This window comes from Sprattus sprattus, assembly GCF_963457725.1.
Source record: "Sprattus sprattus genome assembly, chromosome: 11".
Classification (NCBI taxonomy): domain Eukaryota; kingdom Metazoa; phylum Chordata; class Actinopteri; order Clupeiformes; family Clupeidae; genus Sprattus; species Sprattus sprattus.
In genome coordinates this window covers 11,931,757-11,954,160 of record NC_137909.1, presented here as the reverse complement: position 1 = coordinate 11,954,160, position 22,404 = coordinate 11,931,757, and the positions used below count along the sequence as shown (strand labels likewise).

Genomic DNA, 22,404 nt, shown 5'->3' with positions numbered 1-22,404 from the left:
ATGATTTCAGGGAACGATCTTCCCTCTAAGCAGAGAGGAGGTTTAGCTCCATGTCAGGCCATAAGGGCTTACATAAGATCCAGAAACTTCCACTTCAGTGACCCCAACCTTCAGGTCTAGCCGTCTGCCAGCAGGGATTGAATATTTACCATCACTCTCTCTTTTCCTCTCTCCTCTACCCCCTCCCTGTTCTGTATTTAAAGCTCTTTCTCTTTCTCCCCGCCTGTGTGTGTCTGTGTGTCTGTGTGTGTGTGTGTGTGTGTGTGTGTGTGTGTGTGTGTGTGTGTGTGTGCGCGCGCCGTTCTGTGTCAGGCTCCATCCAGTGGGGGTCTGTTTGGGTCGGGATCAGCAGGCTCCGCGGCACCCCCCTCTGGTGGGGGCTTCTTCAGCGGCCTGGGGGGCAAACCCAGTGAGGATGCAGCCAACAAGAACCCCTTCGGAGCCACCACAGCTCCAGGGTTCGGTCAGCCCAACCAAACAGGTGACCAAGACAGACACTCACACTAAAAAGCTCCAAAAAGCTCACACAGGACAGACAGGCACTGACACACACACACACACACACACACACACACACAACAACCGTGAGGGCACACACACGAGAACCCTGCTATTAGACCTCCCGACTCTGGCTGGTGTTTGTTTGCGTGTGTGTTTGTGTATGTGAGTTTGTGTGTGTGAGTGAGTTTGTGTGTGTGAGTGTGTGTGTGTGTGTGTGTGTGTGTGTGTGTGTGTGTGTGTGTGTGTGTGTGTGTGTGTGTGTGTGTGTGTGTCAGTGCCTGTCTGTCCTGTGTGAGCTTTTTGGGGCTCACTAATTGCTACTCAGTGTATAAACACTTCTGCATTTTCACTCCCACAACACTGTCACTGTCGTCACACACACACACACAGTCCTATTCATACACAAAATGCTCCTATCTCAGGTTATGTTCCAGCGGAGAGTCTATGGTTGCACTTATAATTGTGATATTTTAACTTTTATCTGTTCTATGGTTGTCTTGTCATGTGTGTGTGTGTGCGTGTGCGTGTGTCTGTCTGTCTGTGTACTGAAATGTAATTGCAGGATTCAAGACAAACATTAAGAGGGGTATTTAGTTTGTGTTTGTGTGCGTGTGCGTGTGCGTGTGTGTGTCGATGGTGTTTTGACCAGACTTAAGGTTTTAAAACACATACAGGCTCTGGAGAGGTTGCAGTGTGACTAGAGCTGAACATCGGGATGCGCAGTCACACAGTGTGCGTCTGTGTGTGCGCATTTGAGCTCAGATGTAATTGGTGGATTAAAGTAAAGCGATGAGTGTCTGTCTGTGTGCTGAAATGTAATTGCAGGATTCAAGTCAAACATTTAGAGGGGTATTTTGTGTGAGTGTGTGTGTGTGTGTGTGTGTGTGTGTGTGTGTCAGTGTGTTTGCGTGCATGTCCTGTGTAAAGGGTGAGGGGCTCTTTTATTCATTTTTACGAACCTGAGGATCGTGCAGAATGTCCTCCTTGCCCCCTCTGTGTGTTCTCTCCTCCAGGCCACCATCCAGTGTAGCAGTCCTCATCTTTAAGTTTTAATCACAGCACAGTCTCTGTCCAAGCATTGCCATTTTAGCTATAAAAAACAGACAGTTGTCACACAGTTGTGTCTTGTAATATACCTACGTGTGATGAAGTGAAATCTGTTTCTTCACACTGTGAAGTGGCATTGAGGGCAGGCTTGAGAGATGGTGGCTCTGACTACAGGCTGTGAGCTCATTGTGCTCAGACCCATTAACATGATTATGATGGGCTGCACTGAGATGACCAGTTTAAGACACCCCCTCAAATCATTCACAGCAGCACGTTTGTGTCTCACAAACACACACACACTCACTCTCCCACTCTCTCACATACACACGCGCTTACTCGCACACAAACACACTTCTCTTTCAAACACACGTATACACACAATTAAGCACACAGACATTCTAACTTTTTCACACACACAAACACACTCGCTCACATACTTCCCCCCATTCAAACCCCCCCCCCCCCCCCCACACACACACACACTCTCTATCTATCTCTCTCTCTCTCTCTCTCTCTCTCTCTCACACACACACACCTCTGCTGCCTCTTGTGCAGATATGCCTTTGTTGAGCTGTCTTCGTCCTCTAGAGCGTATGATGTGACTCTTTTTCTCAGGCCCATTACAGCAGCCTCTTAAATATAATTCAAGGCTGACGGCTTCATCTCCCTCTCCATCTTCATTTCATCCTTATCCTCTTTCTCCTCCTCTTCCTCCCTCATACCCCTCTCTACCACCTCTCCTGTACCTGGCTGTGCTCCTGTTGGTTGGAGGCAGCAGATTGATTCTTAATTATGCCCGTAGAAATGTCTCTGACTGGGAAAAGCTTCCAGCTCAGCAAGGAGGAGATTTACAGACGACTCTTACTGCTCCTCCCCTGCCTGCTTTTTTAGTAATTTCAGAAGCTTTACTTCTGTTGTGTGTGTGTGTGTGTGTGTGTGTGTGTGTTTGTCTGTGAGTGTGTGAGAGGGGGAGGGGGTTCTTGCAAGGGGCCTGCTGGTTTTTGGGCTTAAGAGTCTGTGTGAGACCTCTGTTATGGTTAAGGGATCTGTAAATGAAGTTCTCTCTGTGGCAGGTCACTGATGCTAGGACTGTGCTCACACTGGTCTAACTTGGTTTAATCTTCTCCCACTAATGCTCTTCTACGTATGTACGAATGACTCCATTAATGTCAGTGAAATGTACGCCATATGATGAATTTAGCGGCAGTCTTTTGACAGGTGTAACTTTGTAACCGAGTCTGCGTCCCTCAATCTGCCAAATTAATTGATGTCTGCACTCTTTTCGGAGGCCCAGATAGCAAAGTACTCCAGACGGACTCGTATCCGGGCCGCATCTGGGCCGTATTTGAGCCGGAGTCACTCCAGGCTGCGAGGATATCTGTGTGTGCACAGGCTCCCCCTCCTGCGTTGTCTGGCAGTGCTTATCAGACAGAAGAGCCCAGCACCTGTGCTGCTTTAAGACAGAGCTGCTGGCACTCAGTAGAAAATACACAAACAATTAACAAATAAAACACATAAATTGCATGTGTGTAGAACAACGACCGTTTAATGTGTTTGTCGTATTTTCTTTCTCTTTGCTCTGTGTGTGTGTGTGTGTGTGTGTGTGTGTGTGTGTGTGTGTGTGTGTGTGTCCATGCTATAACAGTTGGTTAGTAATGTGCTAGTTCAATGTTCCTGACGGGCAGTTATCTGTGCAGGGGCCACTCTGTTTGGGGACAGTGGGGCGAAGAACTTCAGCTTTGGGAGCTCGGCCTTTGGGGAGCAGAAGCCAAGTGGCACCTTCACTACTGGTGCAGCTAGCGTTGCTACGCAGGGATTTGGATCATTTGGGTCGACACCCCCTAAAACAGGTACACACACACACACACACACACACACACACACACATTTAGCACTGGGGACAGGAGCATCTGTACACATGGTTTCAGATCATTCCGCACAACACCCACTAAAGCACAGATACACACACACACACACACACACACACACACACACCGTTCCGTATGCGTTATATAGTGTATGTGTAGTCATGAAACAGGTAGGCAATACATGAAAGAGCAGACCTTATACTTCACTATGACTGGTATCTTGTCTATGTAACAAAGCTCGTTGAGGTAATTGGGTTTTAGAAACACATCAAATTGAATAAAGACACAATCATTGGTCATTTCTTCAGTTACACTTTATTTGGATAGTGTGCCTACAGAGACTTTACAGATGGTTTATTTAAATTCAAGTTCATTCTTTCTTTGTTCACCTTAACCAAACCCAACCCCTAACCCTAGCCTTATCCATAGATTGAAGTTCCAGCAGATAGTTTGTTTTATAATCTGAGCATCTGTAGATCCATCCAAATAAAGTGTAACAATTTCTTTCCCCATTTTCACACCTCTGTGTCATAGCTGAATACATTCGTAATGTGTTTACAGTCTCAAAGGGAAACGCATTTCAACATGAGCAGCAGGACTAACACTTTTGGATGATGCCAATCCGTGCAACGTACTGTGGAGTAATCCAGTTTTGTCCAGTACTATTTTACACACACAAAGACATACTTTTTTTTCATATTGCAAAGTCATAGAGTTTTGTATAACAAGTAGGCGCAAAACAAGCTGTTCTTAATATGAAGTTTTAAACTTAACTTAAAAGTAGTTGATGAGTATTAAGATGCAGATGGAAAATAACGGCTGATTCCCTGATGATGAAGCTTAGCAAGGAGGAATGCACTGCCCCTCCTGCTGTTGTCTGAAAAGTCGCAGCCCCTTGTCTGTGGGTTACTACGGCGACATCCCCACGGGATGGACAGGCAGAACTAAACAATTGAGGAACGATTAAAGCCATATGAAGAAACTGACACCGTGGTGACATACAGACAAAACTAAGCAATAATAGAAATTGCACATCTCCTTAGCATAAACGAGGATGATGTCAGTCCAGGAAGAACAATGATAGACTAAGCACAGTTTTTAGGCAAAGGGGAAAAAAAGAAGAGAAGAAGAATGTGAAGTTAATGAAATTAAGGGCAAAAATTGTGTTTGCGTACAAGAAAACCCGATCTCACAGAATCGGAATCAATTAAATACTGTGCAGATTGTTCCCACAGTCAGTGTATGAAGGTCTGCAACCTCATGGGGATGTTTGTTTAACTAGGATCAGCAGCTTTGGCAGTAACACATCACTGTGAACAATTATGAAAGGAAGATGGAAATTCAGATCACTGATTACTCATGTGTTGGCTGTCACTCCACACTCCTCTCTTTGTTGTGAGTTCACATTCAAAATACACAAACACAGACACACACACAAACCTGCCTCTCCTGCGCAGTGACATTTTGATGAATGACTGATGCTCTGACCTTTTGAGTCAGTCGTAATTGAAAAGCCTTTTTCAAATGCATGCGGTTTCCTACACATAGAGGCTGCTTACTGTGAAAGACCCTGCTTATTCAGAAGAAACCTCCCCAGCTAAGCTAAGGCAACCTCCATCTCTGACTGCGTCCTGCTGACATGAATACAAATGTGCTCATATCATCGCTCCCTTGTTCCATGTCCCTGTAAACAACACCACCCTTCTCCTAACCCCTAACTTACACTTCCCTAAACATTAAGGTAAAGGACTGTATTGTTAATGATAATTCCTCATCGTGGTTCCATCATGAGTCTTTTTAGTTATATATACACAGTTATATATTTTTTTTTAGATGCGAGTTGCATCGTGCAGTTTAGGCCATAAAATGGACAGATGTTTTCTAATGCAATACAAGCCTGGACAGAATATCGCAGCTCTGTTTGTGTCTTTATTCTTCCTTTGCCTCATCTCTACCCAATAACCTTGTAGTAGGTGTGTGTGTGTGTGTGCGTGCTTGCATGCTTGCTTGCTTGCTTGCGTGTATGCGCGCAGGACAGAAGAGGCTAGTATGCAGCACCCCACCCCAGTGTCTGACTCATCTAGGCACACTCACACACACACACACATAAACAAGCTTCATCAGACTTTTCTGATCAAGCTGACCCTCCATTGCCCCTTACGCTCCCAGTCTCCCTAAGGGATGCAACCATCAAAATCCTCCTCTTTAAGCTTTTACACTCCTCCTCTTTCTTTTTCTCTGATCTGCTCTCTGCCTCCCATCTTCTCTTGAGCTTTCCCTCTTCTTCCAGTCTTCTTTTTCCCTGGTTCAATTTGAGCATTTCCCACTGAGACCTGCTTTCTCTTCTCCCTCTCTCACTCACTGATCTCTTTCTCCCTCTCTCTCACTGATCTCACTCTCCCTCTCTCTCTTGCACATTGCCTGTCTGTTCATCTCCTTTTTCTCTCTCTCTCGCTCTCTGGCCCTTCTTCTTTCTCTCTCTCCCAACACCCCCTCTTTACCCCCTCTCTCACACACGCAGAAAAGTAGAAACTGCTTGTCCCATTAGTGGCTGTGGGCCACAGAATGTAATCTAGTTACATTAGGCTGATCAATTATTCAGTGGGCTGTGCATGGCCTGGTGTGGAGAGGGCTGGAATTTCAGACACCACCACCACCACCACCACCACACCCACCACCACAACACTCATACACACACACACAGAGACATAAAAACACATACACATTCATATATATCTACACACACACACACACACACACACACAGGCCCAGAGCCACCAGCGATCAATGCACAGCAGAGACCGCACACACCCGCAGCAATGTCGTGTGTGTGAAGACAATTTGTTAACTGTCGCGCTGACTCTGTAAAAGGGCGGTTGCTTTAATGTGTGTGTGTTTTTGTTGCTACTCTGTGTGCAGCAACTATGTATCGTGTGTGTGTTTGCTATGTGCATTAAGGCAGTGCTTGTTTATGAAGCATTCCTAATCATGTCATGCCATCTTCCAGTCAGGTAAGCAGCCAGCCTAGACCTGATACTGAAAAACTAACTGTGCAACTGCACTCTAGAAATAGTAATTTATCTTCCCTTGTCTTGTTTGTGTGTTTGTGTCTTGGTAGCTCCTGGTTTTGGTAGCGCTCCGGTGTTTGGCAGTCCGCCAGCTTTCGGGGGTGCCCCTGCATTTGGGGCCGGGGCCGCGTTCGGCTCTAGCCCCTCCTTCAGCAGCCCGATGGGCTCCTCCGCAGGGAAGGTGTTTGGAGAGGGGACGGCCGCATCCAACGTGGGAGGATTTGGGTAAGAGTGTTTGTGTGTGTGTGTGTGTGTGTGTGTGTGTGTGTGTCTGAAGGTGTTTGGAGAAGGGACAGCTGCCGCAAACGTGGGAGGATTCAGCTAAGGGCACCTCACAACTCGTGTGTGTGAGGGAATGTGTTTGGAGAGGGGACAGTTGGAGGATTAAGACCCCAAAGCCACCACACCTCAGGCAGAGGCAGACGCTTTTTCTGGGCCTGAATCCCAAAGATAACAAAAAAGAACCGTTCATTTCCACAACGAAAACAGGTGCTGTAATGTAATGAAATGAAATGGGAATGTCAAGTCTCAAGTAGTTGGCAAGTTGGTGAACCCACTGGTGTACAGCTAATGCACTCTTGAAATTACAAATTTAAAGTAAATGGAGATGATTTATTTATTTTTTTCTACATTTTAATGAGAATATGTCATGGAAAAGTTAGGAGTTGTATTGAAATGAATGTCTGGGCTGTGGCCATTTAATCCCTTCCAGGCTGTCCAAGCATGCTGAAAGCACAGCATTGCCACAGACACGATTAGGCCCTTTCAGACGCCTTCACCATGTTTCTGAAGCTTGTTCCCTGCCCGCTCCGTAAAGACATCAATGACATGTCAGTTCATTACGAACTCCACAGTGCTGTGCACCAGTGCCTCATGCGGTGATAAACCTGACTGCTGAGATTATCTCGGGCAGGATTAAACCCCCCCGGCACATAGTTGGTGACTCTGGAGCAGGGCCGGCCCTCATATGCCCCAGGCCTGGCCACGCAGCTGCAGTCTACAGCCACCTGGGGGCTTTATGATTGTCATCTGGCCCTGGCAGGCCTGTGTGCCACGTGAAGGCATGCCATCCCCGCCCACCCATTTACACACACACGCGCGCACGCGCACACACACACACACACACACACACACACACACACACACACACACACACACACACACACACACACACACACACACACACACACACACACACACACACACACACACACACACACACACCGTTAATGGCCAGTGAAATTGATGTTGCGGTGCCACGCTCGGTTCGGAAGAGATAATCCAGAGAGCCGTGCCCTTCCCCTGGCAGCAGATTAAGCTGGCACCATGGCTCCGTCACACACACACACACACACACACACAGCGTGCCTCCACCCCCCTGAGCTAGGAGATTAGTTCACACCTCTGGCCTGCAGAAACAGAGGCCCAGCTCCAGCAGCTGGATGGTTCTCCCAAGCACTCTTCCTCTCTGTTTTTCTCTGCCTCCTTGTTTTCTCTTTTTTGGTTTGCCTTCCTTCTCCGTATGTCTTTCTACACCTCTACTGTATATGTCTCCCTCTTGCTCCAACTCCCCTTCTTTCTCTCTCTCTCTCTCTCTCTCTCTCTCTCTCTCTCTCTCTCTCTCTCTCCCTTCTGTGTGTGTGTGTGTCTGTGTGTGACGGAGAGAGAGAGAAAGCCAGAGCCCACCCCTGATCTCTGCCCTCATCCTGCTGGTATCTGCCTGTAATCCAGTTAGAATGACAAGTAGCATCTGTCCACTGCAGTTTAGTGTTGGCATGTTTCAGTGTGTGTTTAGTGTGTGATGGGTGTACTTTTTATCTATTCGTATATGTATCTAGTTAGTTAGTTTGTATTTCTGAAGGGCATGCTGTTAGTTACGGATGGCAGTTTATGTATTAATTAGATAATTAAACGCCTACCTTCCCTCATACTTCTCATTAAATATATATATGGCATTATATATTAAAATTTCTGTTGTCTGTCGAGTCTGTTGTGGTTAAAGCAGGGTTATGGCTTGGATGGTTGGAGCTTTGCTTCAGTAAGGTCTCTGTGTCAGTACTGTAGTACATTCTTCTGTTTTTAGCGGCGGCCATGTTTAAATAGCAGGCTGCTCTGGATTGACCTATCAGCTGTCTGCCAAAAATTGACTCCAGTATTGGGGTCAAAGGTGGTTGGTATTTCTCTCCAGGGTCACCCTCTGCCAAGATTAGATTCAGCAGAGGGGATGATTTCTTCGTATCTAGCTTCTCTGAAAAGTGCTCCCACACACACACACACACCAACCCACACACACACGCATACACCAGGGTGGGAAATTTACATATTTTTTAGGGGGCAATTTTTGCCCCCACTTACTGAAATCCAGGGGCATTTCACACAAAAAAGGGGGCACTTTTAGAAACTTGTGAAAAACATTTAACCTTTGTTCAAAAATAATAAACACACTTATTTAGGCTTAAAGCAGCAATACGGAATTCTGTTCCAAAACTAGTACGGTAACTACCTAAAAGTCATGCAAAAACCTTGTAACCACCACCAACAGCCCAGCTGACACTGATAGAAGCTTGCCAACACACTAACTGGTGTATTTTTGCAGTACCTGGCATGTCATGCATGTGAAAGCTTTTCTTCCATTTTTGCAGGGTGTTCCAGCCCGTTACACAGAACTACATAGGGCATATCTTTGATGGCTAGTGGGAAAGACACAGGTCTTGATCTGTCCTTCACATGACCATATGCGATCGAAATTAATTAGAGGATGGTACCAAAACTAGTTACCTATAAAACCATACCTCAAAAAGTGTTAAATTGTTGCATAGTGTTACTTTAAAGTATATGAACAATTGTCATTAAATGGCAATAATAAGACTATTAGGCATTAGTCTACATATTCAAAGTGTTTTCTTAGATTTTTTGAAGAAAAACCAAACAGACAACGTAAATTACACAATCATATTCACGTTTATTCTTATTTCTTTGTGGTTATTAGTTGTTATTATATTATTATTATTTATTGTTATTTCATTATTCAACTATTAACAATTGTTTTTTTTCTTTCTTTTTTTTAATAATAATAACACATTATATTTATGGATTTTTGTGTTAGCTTTAATCATGTTGTACCTACCATAGTAGGCCTACAGGAAATACAGAGAAGACTAGTAAGCTAGCTTGCAAGCAAGCCTTTGTAGCTAAGGCACAATCAGAGATAGCTAACGTTAGCTAACTATCATTAAACTAGCTTAACCGAACTAAATCATTTCTAAAAGTATTATCACTAGTTATCATTCACCGTAGGCAATGGCGTGTTGCTTGGCGCCTGGTGACGAAAGGCCATGGATTTCTGTATGTTTTCGCTCCCCTTGATGAAGTCAGCAGAAACATTTGCCTGTGCTGACAACGACTTGGGCAACTCGTTGTCCACAAGTCCGACATGCCTTGAAAAAAAAACAGGTATTTTTCTCGTCGTCGTCGTCATCCTCCACCCCAGGCCAATCTAACAAAATAGTTTGACAGTCGCTTGGTGTGTGAATTAATTTTAACTTTTAGAACCTGAGATGGTGACAGAGACTGCGCTGATCCTCATTTCTCCTCATTTCTCCTCACTCTCGCAGTCACATGTCTGATTAGGAAGCGCTCCAAATATTTTTATTTAGAACGTTCGGTTCTTCACGCAACAATTAGTCAAGGCGAAAATCAAAACATTTAATGGCAACTGACCGGGTCATATAGGCTACGATGTTTTTGACACGTTCATTAAATTATTATTACACAAAATTATGGGGGCATTTTTTGCCCCTCTCCTAGTAATTTTAGGGGCAAAACTATATTTCTTAGGGGCAGTTTTGCCCTTTGCCCTCGCTAATTTCCGACGCTGGCATACACACACACTCTCTCTTCGTCCTCTATCGTCTGTCTGGCTATTGATAGTCTGTCGATGAGTTGCACTGACTACTTCCAGGGCCAGAAGTGTGTGTGTGTGTCTGTGTGTCTGTGTCATCTCCTGACACCAGTCCAGTCTTACTGTTATTGTACTTCATGCTTTCACATGGTTAGGTCCCTTTTATATTAATCACACACCAATCATGCCAATTCATTGAAATACAGTGGGGAAAATAAGTATTTGAACCCCTGGCGATTTCACAAGTTTGGCCACTTGCAAAGAAATGTGTGATCTAAAATTGTAATGGTAGGTGTATATTAACAGTGGGAAACAGAATATCAACAAAAAAATCCAGAAAAATGCATTTTATTACATTTATGACTTTATTTGCATTTGATGCAAAAAATAAGTATTTTTCTTGGTGACTGTAGTCCCAGCTGCCTTGAGATCATTCACAAGCTCCCCCTGTGTAGTTCTGGGGTTATTCTGCACCTTTCGAATGATCACTGGTACCGCACGAGGGGATATCTTGCATGGAGCCCCAGACCTAGAGCGATTAGCATTTGTTGTTTGGTGTTGCTTCCATTTACGAATAATCGCACCAATAGTTGTCTGCTTCTCACCAAGCTGCTTGCCAATGGTTTTGTAGCCCATTCCAGCCTTGTGCAGGTCTACAATCTTGGACAACTCTTTGGTCTTGCCCATGGTGGTGAGGTTGAAGGTGTGAAGTATGATTCTTTGGACAGGTTTCTTTTATAAACGTCACCAGTTGAGATCAGGTGTACCTTGTTAGACCTAATGAGGACTAATCTGTGTGCTTCTTGGGCACATAACTGGTCATTGTGAGCCAGCATTCTTGCTGTTTGCTTGGGGGTTCAAATACTTTTTTTTTTGCATCAAATGCAAATAAAGTCATAAATGTTATAAAATGCAGTTTTCTGATTTTTTTTTGTTTGTTGATATTCTGTTTCACTGTTAAAATACACCTAGCAATACAATTTTAGATCACACATTTCTTTGCAAGTGGCCAAACTTGCGAAATCGGTAGGGGTTCAAATACTTATTTTCCCCACTGTATATATTGTTAATGGAATCACAATAATGAACACAAATTATTTTTAGGTCAAATTTAAATATTGAAATGCCAACAGTCAAAATAAAATATCATCGAGTCAGGTGTGATGCCCTCCATCTAAGGGACTGTGTGTCACCACTGTGAAATGTCTAGAGCCCTTTACACAGACACACACATACACACACACACGCACACGCACACACACACTGCAGTGTGTGGCTGAGTAGTTTTTGTGTTTTGTCACCACATCTGCATAAAAGTTTGCTCCCATTGTTATTAGCAGGTCCTTTGAAATCAAAGGGGTTTGTGTCGCTGTGCCAACAAAGCTTTCAGTGCCCCTGCCTCATGGGTGCATGCATTTGGGTGTGATGGTGTTTGTGTGAGTGTTCATATGAAAAAAAGGTTTAAGAGAGAAAGAGAGTGAGTTTGTCTTCCTGTGTGTGTATGTGTGTGCGTGTGTGTGTGAGTGAGTGAGAGACAAAACACCCCATGAGAGAAAAGGCCATCCAGAATTTCCCTCTCAGGCTTTTGAGATTAAAGAGCTGTAGCCCTGCTAGCTGTTAGCATCACACACACACACACACCCACACACTCACACTGGGGATTTTGTTTCTCTTTTGCTGGGCCCCAAATTCATCTGAAAATCATAAAAGGCCTTTGTGCTTTATCTGCTTTACTCTAGGGAGAAGTGAGAATACACACATTCTCACACAAACAAACACACAACTACTTGCACAACAACTAGGGGATATCACTCGCACAGAGGGGTTCTGGATTTGGGGGGGGGGGGGTGGTTAACTCACTACACACCATCATTTTTGACATTTTTATAACAGACATATCCTGTGTTAATTACAAAGTAATAGTGGAGTTGTTGTTGCAGTTGTGAGTGAATGAATTACATCTTAAAATGTACTGAGCATGGAACAGTGGAATGAGTGTATTTTTTTTTATTATTATTTAATATTAGTATTATTATTACTATTATAATGATTATTATACACGTTATATATATTGTTCCACTAGTCCTGTAGTGCAGACGTCCTTAAAAGTGTTTTTATTACTTTATTCTTTCGTCCCATAGTTTTCAAAGTCCTCAGAACGCGCCCACCTTTGGCAGTCTAGCCAATCAGAGTGCTCCGTCCTTCGGGAATCTAGCCCAGCAGGGTCCTGGGTTCGGCCAGCCAGCAGGATTTGGTTCTGGATTTGGAAGTGGTGGTGCTGGCGGCGGTGGAGGAGGAGGTGAGTGTGTGCAAATAAAATACATTTTCAAATGAATATGCATCATACTGTGTTCGGATAATTAGGCTTTCCCTAGCCTAATTATACACTATTTCAAGTCCTTCCGAAAGAGAGGATTTTCATACCAGGGTACAATAAAAACAGTAATAATAACATCTTGATAACTATATTTGTGCTCTATGTGGAGATTAAAAAAATATCTGGTGAGCTCCTAGGCTAAAATCCTTCAGCTGGTCCTGAGGGAAACCTCTTGCAAAATACAGTGCTTTTATCGGTGCGTTTGAACAAGAGCATTAAGCCACTTGACTACATGTTAATGAACGCTGCCTGTCGCCAGTCTCAGTGGAGCGCTGACTCATGTTCTTGTTCTGTAAAAGCCACTCTGAAATGCAGAGACATAAAAGCAGGGTGATCCTGGAGAGGCGTGCTGGAGGTAGAGGCGTGGGGCTCAGTGCCAGGCTGTCTGATGCTGCTAGATGACTGTGGCTGTGTGGGTTAGTCTAGACTCAGTCTGTGCTGTTAGGTGTGCCAAATGCGTAAGTTAAAGTCTGTGCTCAGTCTGTGCTTGATGGTGTTGCTAGATGACTGTAGATGTGTTGGTTAAACTCAGTCTGTGCTTGATGGTGTTGCTAGATGACTGTAGATGTGTTGGTTAAACTCAGTCTGTGCTTTAATGGTGTTGCTAGATGACTGTAGATGTGTTGGTTAAACTCAGTCTGTGCTTGATGGTGTTGCTAGATGACTGTAGATGTGTTGGTTAAACTCAGTCTGTGCTTGATGGTGTTGCTAGATGACTGTAGATGTGTTGGTTAAACTCAGTCTGTGCTTTAATGGTGTTGCTAGATGACTGTAGATGTGTTGGTTAAACTCAGTCTGTGCTTTAATGGTGTTGCTAGATGACTGTAGATGTGTTGGTTAAACTCAGTCTGTGCTTTAATGGTGTTGCTAGATGACTGTAGATGTGTTGGTTAAACTCAGTCTGTGCTTTAATGGTGATGCTAGATAACTAGATGCATGGGTTAAACTCAGTCTGTGCTTTAATGGTGTTGCTAGATAACTAGATGCATGGCTTAAACTCAGTCTGTGCTTTAATGGTGTTGCTAACTAGATGCATGGGTTAAACTCAGTCTGTGCTTTAATGGTGTTGCTAACTAGATGCATGGGTTAAACTCAGTCTGTGCTTGATGGTGTTGCTAGATGAATAGACTCGTAGGTTGAACTCAGTCTATGCTTAATGGTGTTGCTAGATGATGGCGGGTGTGTGAGCTAGACTCAGGCAATCAGTGATGGAAGACATGGCATGTAGGCGTGCGCATGTGTGTGCGGGTGGCGTGTGGGAATTGAAGAAGACAGATGAGAGACAGAGGGGGGGACAGTGCTGACTATGATGATGGCATCTACCGCCCAGGACACTGGGAAGCTGGCAGGTTGTAATCGGTTGATCTACAGGATTGTGTGTGTTTTGTAAAGATAGACATTGGTTGTTCTGTAATGATCAGCACTGGGATTAGTAACATGCGGTTGGCTGTGGTAGGTTGACCTTTAGATATAGAAGAATGTGACGGGCTGTTCAGTAAGGAGAGATTTGATTGGCTGTTCAGTTGGGACAGAGAGTGTGATTGGATGTGTGAATGTTGAAATCCCATCAGCGGTTTCTCTTATTAACCCACATTCTTTAGCCAGCAGTCAATCTATACCCACATGCCCATGTTAAAGCAGCCTGGCCCACTTTCATGTATATACACACACACACACACACACACACACACAGGCAGACAGGCAGGCAGACATATAGAAACCGACAGGCCATGTGTGTGTTTGTCCATCTTTCTGGCTGGCTGGTTCTCTTTCCCCGGTTCTCACACACACACACACATACACTCTCTCTCTCTTCCCTCCCCTCCCCTCCAGCTCTTCTAGATTTGCTGTCCCTTTGCTCGTAAGCTTTCCTCCTTCCCTCACTCCGTCCCACCCTGACTGTCCCTTATAGATTCTTTCTTTTCTTTCTTTCTTTTCTTTTCTTTTTTTCATTCTTATATGCACTCTCTCTCTCTCTCTCTCTCTCTCTCTCACACTCACTCTCTCTCTCTCTCTCTCTCTCTCTCTCTCTCACACTCACTCTCTCTCTCTCTCTCTCTCTCTCACACTCACTCTCTTTCCCGCCCTAGGGATGTGGTCGGACTTTGGTTCCCTCCCTCTCTCTTTAAGACAGTTACACACACACACACACACACACACACACACACACACACAGAGAGTCTCCATTGCCAAGGGCTGTGTTGCGGTGGATGTCAGTGGGTGTTATCCACATGGTGAATCCAGAGCATTGGGGCATGCCGCTTCTTTCCAGCTTGTAATTAATAACGGCATGCTCTAAGTGGCGTGTGCCCAAAGCCGGACTCAAGTGCCAATATCTACACTGTCAGTGCAGTAAGTCATGTTCTAGTGTTCTAGTGTATTGATGGAATGCAGCCATTTAAGCTATTTCCTGATGATTTGTTCTCATTGTCCTTAGGTTTCACTGGAGGCTTCGGAAACACCAATCAGTAAGTATTAATCCTATTTCAAAAAATGATGTAAAAACTACTGTATGAGTGTGTGCCTTTGCGTGTGTATCAGTCTGTCATCTGTATAGTGCTGTTCGTTTTATGCCAGATGAGCTGCAGCTTGGTGTGTGTGTGTGTGTGTGTGTGTGTGTGTGTGTGTGTGTGTGTGTGTGTGTGTGTGTGTGTGTGTGTGTGTTCACACATGTATGTTCAGTGATGGTCCTTGTGACCTTGGCTGACTCTAGATATTCTCTAGACAGTGCCAGCACAACACCATTATCCTCTCCATGCTTCCTTTTTTTCTCTTTCTCCACCTCTCCCTCTCTCCTTCTCCTCCTATCCTTTTCCCTCTCTGCCCACCCTTCTCTTCTTCTCTTTTGCCTGATTTCTCTTCTCTGTTCTGTCACATGCCCAGCCCCCCTCTACACACACTCACACACTCACACACACACTCACACACTCACTCACACACTCACACACAAATCCCTGAGGGTGCACTGGAATGTATTTGAGTGCTCAGAAAGATGTGCATACAGAAGCATCAGTGGCTCTCCTATCATCTATCTCTCCATCCATCCATCTCTCTCTTTTTCCCTCTCACTCCCTGTCTGCCCTCCCCCAGTTGTCTCTCGCTCTCATTTCTCTCACTCCATCTCTATATCTCTCCCTTTCCATTATATTCATCCCTCCTTCCCTGCTTCTTCCCTCCCTGCCGGACACACTTGTACCCACCGTACTAAATCAAATCCTGAGCCCACCATACTAAAAAATCACACCTTTCTCACACTTCTGCTTACTACTGCTCCAAACACAGTACACTACATGTAACCCTCACCAACCACACCATACTAACCTATATTGCACACTCTTATACCGCCTATCGAACTACACACAGAAACAATTGATGCTAAACCCAACACACTTATTCTTCACACTAAACTTCTCCCTACACACTATTTCCACCAAACACTGGTGCTTCACGCTCCTTCTTCATAGACGCCTCATCCCTCTTGATGATGATGATGGTGATCTACTGGACCAATATTGAGAGTCTGTGAGGGCAGTTCAGTACCAAGCACCATCAACATCCCACCCCTCATGTGTCCTTGTGTATGTGTTAATGTGAGAACACCCAGAACATGGCTGGATACTGAAGCTACAACAGTCTTCACCTCAGATTCTGACGAGCTGGTCAGCTTGGTCTCAGTCGGATTTACCCTGCCAGTCCTGGTCCCTTGGTTCCACTCGCCCGCTGATTTTCAGATGGCACCGATATTTGTCAACCCCAGGGGAGGCCTTTCTTTAGAGCTTCATAGAGGCTCTTCCCTCTTAACCTGTAGCTGACATGAAGGCTCTGTACTGTGTGCTGAGACGGTCCTGGTGTAGAGATTGTAGTTGTAAAGTGAAAGTGACTCTATGGTAAAGAACTGTCTATCATGTAGAATGACAGCTGTCCATCTTATATCTCATTCATAACACCAATCAACAATTATAACATTTATAATGTATTAATGCATTAGCAGTCACATGGTAAAATTATGAAAATAAAAACAAATAAAAGATTTAATGCTAAAAAAAAAGGCACAGTTTATAACATCATTTATATCATAGTAGAAAAGCATTGGGATCTTGTATTGTATTTGCATACAGTATACATCAGAAGTGAGTTCACCCCTGTGCAATATCACTTGAATGTCTAATGATCAAAGTTGTCACCTTACAGTAATCACACTACTTAAGTTGAACAGTGTATCTCTTCTTATGTCAAATTAAAAACCAACAGTTTCGATTTACTATATTAAAAACACCGGCCCCACAGTAGGAACTCTGAAATGCAACATTATCAAATAGTTTATTAATGTCCACCTTTATTTTTGATGGCAGACTCGATCCTCCTCAGTGTGGAGGGTACACGTGTTGTACACATTTCTGAAGAGAAAAGTGCTCTATTGGATTCAAGTCAGGTGACTTACTTGGCCAGGTCCAAGTTTTCACTTTGTGCTACTTTATAAAGTCTTGCGTGACTTTGTTGCGACTTTCAGGACTATGCATTCACTGTGGTAGTCCTGGCCAGGTTCACAGACAAAAATATTTATCTTGGTCTCATCTGACCAAGGAATCCAGTATTCACCAGGCCTGTTATGTTCTGTAGCAAAGTTTAATCTTGCAGTTTTGGGCCAAATGGGTTTTCCTTTCTCGGAAGCCGTCCATAGAGGTTGACGTTGTGCAATGTCTATTTCACACTTCACACAGAAACTCCGATTTCCATTGATAACCCCTGTGCCAATTCTGAAGCACTCACCCATCTGTTTTTCAGAGCTAGATTGTGCAAGTAGCACACTGTCTGTGGCGACATGTGACGGCCACTGCAGCTCTGATTATTCGTACTAGCTCGTTCTATACCTCCTGATTACTGCTGCTGCTGCTGTGTTTTGACTGATTTTTAATTGGACACCAATCTTCCTATATCGTTTTCCATCTTTGTGAAGTTTCATCCGATTTTTCAGTTCCTCTGGGAATGACTTTAACCTTGATGCAGACATGCAGATACCCACAGCCCATCGGTCACACATTGAGAAAGTCCTGGTGTTTACAGGTTTATAACCATGTTAATGCAATTAGGCTCATCGGGAAATCACACATACTCAATGTTTGTTTCAATGATCAGAGGTTTTCTGATCACTGAAACTGTGTGTCAGTGATTACAGGTGCACTTGCACTTGTTATGCTGTTGCATTGAGTTAGAGGTACTTTAAGGACTGCATTTTCTTTCTAAAGTATTTGTCTTTGTTCATCAGAGGAAATACTCTACTTGTCAACTTAATGCAATTATTGACATTTTTCAATAATTTCACATTGAAGTGATATTGCATAAGGGTGTTCTGCTATCTGTTGTATAGTGTATATGAAGGTTAAACCACATATAAGAACCACACTTTAGGGTGAAACTGACATTTTATTCATTTATTTATTTAATTAATTATACAATTACAGTATAATATGGGTACTCTGGAGTGTTAAACAAAAAAGAAATGGCATTAAATAAGGATTCTGGTCCCTCCTCACAGTTACCTGTGCAAACCTGCAGTCCAGGTTACGGTCTCCGTGGGGTTTTTATCCTGAGTGTTTAGTTTAGTCCCTCATGCCGCGTGTGCTCTCCTCCCCTTTGGTCTTCTGAAATCCCAGCATCCTTTTCAGTCCATACCCCTCCTCAGTGACACATAAAACCCATACTGACCACCCCCACACCGGTGTGAGTCTGTGTGTGAGCGTGTCATGTGTTAAACATTACTAGACGGCCTCTCACACCTCCCTCAAAGCTACAGCACTACAGAAGAGAACACTTTTTTTTCTTTTTTATCAATACAAGTTTTTCAGCAACATCTTTTCTTTTTTTGGTCTGTTTCTTGGTTTTTCTCCAGGTCTTCTCAGTCCACTTTCGGCGGTTGGAGAAGCTAGTTAATGTAGAGACGGCCTGAGAGCTGAGCCCTGTCTGCAATCAAGCTTTTAACGAACAAACAAACAAACAAATGCATGGGCGAATGAGAGAGCGAGCAGCTGAAAGGCTGGGAAGACGAGGGGGCTGGGGCAGTGGGGGGGTTGCAGGGAGACACACACATACAGACACACACACACACACACACAGGTGGAGAGTGAAAAAAATCTCACACCACTGGAAACCTTGCGACAGCTCTCACTTAGGATGCACTGTTTGAAGTAAACACAATCAACAGCATGCTGGAAGAAGAAACCTTGTAGATGTTGTTATTTATTTGTTTTTTAATATAAATTTGTTTGTTTGTTTGTTTTAAACATGATTAGCAGTTGCCACTGGAAGAGCATGCTTTGCTTGAGTTGAGACCCACTACGTTGGTATGACTCAACCATGTTTAATGTGTGGTTAAAATCATGGATTTTGTCTTTGTTTCTCTATTTAACTCTATGTAACTATTCATGTAGATAGCTTGCACTGAAATACACACACATGTAGAAACTTCAGTTTGATTCCTCTACCCACTATTCATTGGGTTCCACCACAGCCCTTGAGCCATCCTCTCCCAGCTATCCACGCCCATTGTTTGTGTGTGTGTGTGACTGTGTGTGTGTGTGTGGGCGCGTGTGAGTGTGTGCGCGATTCCGTGCGTGCGTGTGTTTCTGTCCGTCCTGCTTCCTCTCCCTAATGCTGGATCAGCACTGGTTTCAAACTTTTTTTTACATATAATCACCTGGCCAAGGCCACCTAGAGGAGAGGTTTAAGACGACGTCAAGCCTACCCATACCCATACCCAATACCCATGAAGGACAGCACCCCCAAACCCCCCCTCACTGGCAGCCAATACAGGGATTTAGTTGAAGTGTCCCACAGTCAGCCTGTGGCAGTGCACCTGGCTCTCTTCATGAATGATTTTCTACTAGAGGGTCTGAAGCTGTATATTTCATAAAAAAAAACGTAATGGAAAGCCAAAAAATAAACAATGCCATCTTCATTCTGGGCTTTATGTAGTCTTCTTCTTCTCTGCGTTCTGTATTGTCTCCCTGTGCATCTCTAATGCCTTATCTCTGCTGTTTGATTCATGAGTGCCTGGGGCATAGTTTGTCTTCCTCTCGCTTTCTGTCTTTCTCTCCCTCCCTCTCTTTTCTGTCTTTCTTCTCTCTCTCCTTTCTCTCTATTTCTCTCTCTTTCTCTATCTCTCTCTCTCTCTCTATCGCTCTCTCTCTCTCTCTCTCTCTCTCTCTCTCGCTCGCTCCATCACACGGATGCTGTGATTGCATTTGACTGTGCTCTGTAGGTGGACCAGCCATTAGTGAGTCATAGTCGTGAGTGTTGGGTTGGGGAGAGAGGCAGGCGCAGTGGTGTAGGACGGTGCCGTGCGCTCGACTGTCTCTCTAACGAGAGTGGCAGTAATGTATGGTAATCTACCGCACAGCGTCGGCTGCAGTAGTGTTGGCGGTGTTCAGCGGCACACAGGTGAGCTGGCAATAGCGTTCGGGAGAGAGATGCTGAGCCTCTGGGCAGAGAAACACACCCAGCTGCAGTGAGGCCAGTGAGGGCTTACTGGCGCCCCCTTCACCTTGTTCCAGCGCTCACATCCAAAGGGGAGGAACACAGTGCAGAGGGTGGAAAGGAGCTGTTAATATGCATGAGTATAGCTGTCACTCACCCTTGCACAGTCTCTCCAACACTTTCTTTTGTCCTATTCCTATCCTTTTCTTAGTCCTTCTCTTTTCTCCCAGATCCTGTCTCTCCCTCACTTTATTTTCTCTCTCTCTCTCTCTATCTATTTCTCTCTCTCTCTCTCTGTCCGTCTGTCTCTGTCTGTCTGTCTGTCTGTCTGTCTGTCTGTCTGTCTGTCTGTCTGTCTGTCTGTCTGTCTGTCTGTCTGTCTGTCTGTCTGTCCGTCTGTGTGTGTGTCTCTCTCTCTCTTTCTCTCCCCTGTCTCCCTGTATATTTGGCATCAAACTTTCTTTTCTATCTGTCTCTTTGTGTCACTCTGTCTTTGTCTCCTCTGTGTCCTATCCCCCACTTATAGTTGGCACCGGTAGGTGTACTCTGGTAGAGGCGCTGTTAAATTTATGGTTCACATGAAGTGACCCAGAGCTGGTGCTTCCCAGCAGCCTTTGCAACATCATCAGCAGCAGCAGGCGTCCCTCCCTCGGGCAGGGATGGGCGCCTTCTATGGCTGCAGCGCTAATATTAGTCCCACAGGGATGAGGGACAATATAGTTAAGGGGATAAAGACGGTCCCAGCAGCTCTATTTCAGATCACTGCCGGAACAAGTGTTGAAGGGCTGAATATTTAGATGAATTTTGGAGGACAGATTTAGGCTTGACTTTCATGCTGTTGTCTGCTGTTGGAAAATGGAAGGGTAAGGTCCATTGGAATCTTGTATTAGATCCTTAACTGCCCACTTATTGGAATTGCTTGCTTCAATGTATTAATTAATGTGTACCCTTTTGGCAGTGTGAGATTTCCATTAGCCAGCTGTGAACTTTTCAGCTAGCTGGTCCTGCTCCGGCGTAGATCCTTTACAGAATCCTCTGCTCTGTGATTTTCCGTATCTCCTCTCAGATTGACTCACACACCAGCAGTTGCGGCGGCGTTGGCGTAGCCGTCACTCCGTGTGCCCTCTGCCCTCAGCTGACATCTCTTCCGCTCTCATGGCTCCTTGGGCCCTGCTCCCTCTCTGACCTGCGCCTGCTAGCCGTCTGCCACGCCCACCCGTCCCGCTCTCACCCTCACCGCCCCAGGGCACGCCTGGCATTCTGAGTGCCAGGAGACGGCAGCTGGTTTAACATAAGCGGGATATAAATAGGGCTAGCTTGCACCCGCCGCTGGGTGTTTCAGGGCATTGTTTGGAGTCCCTGCCTGTCCCTCCTGCCCGCTCGCCTTGCACGTTTATCTTCCAAAGCTCGTATCCGTTGGCAACCGCATTCCTCAACACTCGTTGTCTGCTGTCTCAGAATTAACTACCAAAAAATGTTTCGGAGTCCAGCTTTGGTTGCCATAGCTACCTAATCAATACATTTGTCACCTGCTTCCAACGGTCAAGGTTATCCATTGGCGGACATAGTTGGATGATTAAAAAATTGAGAAAAAGAAGAAGTCTGTGAACAAGAAAGAGAAATAAGTCTGTCTGTGAGCGAACTCGCATATCAGTGTGCCACAGGCTTCCGGCGGGCTGCTTATTGAAACGCTTCATCTTGTACTAGCGCTGCTAGCTCTAAGCCCCCTTTTGTTCCTCTTAAACTGACGTGTTTGAGTTTGTCTCATCAGTCGTTTCTAAAATCCCGGCGGTTCCTCCAGCTGCTCTGTCTCTGCGTCTCGAAGTGTAGATAGCTTTATTCTTCTCCTCTTCTCTTCTCTCTGAAATCGTCTCTGGGCAATGCCTCTGATTGTGCCCCGATCTTTTCTATGAGACGGTGTCTGAGAATCATAGTGTGTGTTTTATCAGCCTGCAGCAGTCAGACACACAGCTGTGAGTGTAGGACCCAGCCGCTCTCCCAGATAGCTGCCGAGACTGGAGCAGGGCTGGACCAACACCTGCCCGGATCTAGGCCCGCACCGCTGGGTCATCTTTGGGCAGCAATCAGTAGTAACAGTAGGACCTCTCCAGATGAAGTGCTCAGGTACCATCCTCCCGCCCACATATCCTCCCTCAGAACACACTGACA

At 44.9% G+C, this 22,404-nt stretch overlaps 1 protein-coding gene across 1 annotated transcript in view; it reads left to right on the top strand.

Moving 5' to 3' along the window:
* nup214 (nucleoporin 214) overlaps positions 1–22,404 on the top strand; it is an 85,284-nt gene that overhangs the window by 59,134 nt on the left and 3,746 nt on the right. The window contains exons 31-35 of the mRNA XM_080847404.1: positions 313–481; positions 3,246–3,398; positions 6,535–6,709; positions 12,527–12,684; positions 15,200–15,230. Coding sequence (XP_080703530.1) covers positions 313–481; positions 3,246–3,398; positions 6,535–6,709; positions 12,527–12,684; positions 15,200–15,230 — 686 coding nt within the window. The remainder of the gene's footprint in view (positions 1–312; positions 482–3,245; positions 3,399–6,534; positions 6,710–12,526; positions 12,685–15,199; positions 15,231–22,404) is intronic.